Genomic DNA, 1,563 nt, shown 5'->3' on the forward strand with positions numbered 1-1,563 from the left:
ATGGGTCGAAAAAAATCCGGAAGGAAAAACTGGTGGTTACCAAAAGGTAACAGTGGTGAGATAGCAAGGACGTATCGCGGCAGTGGCGAGAGAAAGATGGAAGAAGCCGACGAGAAAGAGGGGTTTCGACCTGATCGAGAAGAGAAGATTTCGATCGGCGTTGGTTTGCGGTTGAATTACCCTCTAGTTGGTGAATGCTTGCCAGAGGACCTTGAGATCTCGTCGACCGGCAGCGACGACGAGGAATTTAGCATAGAAATGACTGTGAAACCGCGATTCATGTTCGTGGCAAGTCTCTGCGCGGTTTGCTTGGAAAGGTCTGAATTTAAAGTGTTGTGTGAATGTTGCCGTATGCTCTCCTATTGTTCGATAGCGCATCGAAAACAAGGACTGCCGGAGCATCGTGACTTGTGCGAAAGTTTAAAGGAAATTCGGTCGTCCATCGCGTCCACCATGTCCGCCGAATCAAACGAACGACTGAACGCGGAACAGTATCGCGTATACAGGTTAGAGTTGCTTACGATTCTCGAAGCAAAGAGCGGCAGACCGCTAAACCTTTGGGAGAAAGAGATCGTTTTGTACCCTCGTGTCTGTCGAATTTGTCGTTGTTTTAGTGAAAGTTTAATTTGTTGCGCGGTCTGTGCGATGGAATCGTTTTGTCAGAATCATCGAGAGGAACATGAAAAATGGTGCAAAGAGTTTCAAGTGTTGCAAAGATGTTTGTTCCTACAGAACAAACACGGTTGTGTTTATCCAAAAATTCCGAATAAACCACAACGATCCAGCGTTGCGTTATCCGATACCAGTTTCGACGAGTTGATAATGCATCGAATTTACGAGAACTCCTCGTATTACCGTGAAATGGATTGTTTCACGTATTCCACGCTGTCTCATCTGTGTACGATTCCATTGACGACACTGTATTCGATAGAAATATCCTGCCCTGAGTGGCAGAAGAAGACCGAGTTGGTCGTGCACGTGCTCGGGGCCGAATTTCAATTCGAGGGCGTAAACTTGCACGTCTGGGAAAAGATGTTTCTTCATTTTCTGCCAAACTTGAAGAGGCTGTGTTTAGTATTGGTCGGGCCGGAATTGCGATTACCGAATGGCGTGCCACCGAATCTTTTATCGAAAGTGAAACTTTGCTCCGAGTGCAAAGCTGCAAGCAGGGCCGTTGTTGTTGTCTTTCGGCCTGAAACACTTTATCACGAACTCGTTCGCGAAAAACTCGAGCATGATGTCAAACCTGATCTAATTTGTGCATTCAATCCGGGTCTATATAGAAAAACTGGTTTCGCAGGAAAAGACACGTGGCCGGAAACGATAAAGGAATTTTGTAAAACAAAAACACCTGTTGTTATCACAGCGTACACGGCGGACGAAATGTTTTGGGAAATTGCCCGGATAAAGTCTGTCGATAAGATCGAGGTTATGTTGGAATCGCAACAAAATCCATTTGCCTCGATTAAACCGGATCGAAACTTTGTTAGCGATGATACAAGTCCACTTATATACAAGAATTATTACATCGGTATAATTAAAGGTGAATCAACTTTACCATAA

General features: G+C 44.9%; 1 protein-coding gene across 1 annotated transcript; it reads left to right on the forward strand.

Moving 5' to 3' along the window:
• On the forward strand, positions 1-1,563 carry LOC107190619. The gene has a single exon (XM_015579453.1). It carries the CDS (start codon positions 1-3, stop codon positions 1,561-1,563), a length of 1,563 nt encoding a protein of 520 aa, XP_015434939.1.

This window comes from Dufourea novaeangliae, unplaced genomic scaffold, assembly GCF_001272555.1.
Source record: "Dufourea novaeangliae isolate 0120121106 unplaced genomic scaffold, ASM127255v1 scaffold170, whole genome shotgun sequence".
Classification (NCBI taxonomy): domain Eukaryota; kingdom Metazoa; phylum Arthropoda; class Insecta; order Hymenoptera; family Halictidae; genus Dufourea; species Dufourea novaeangliae.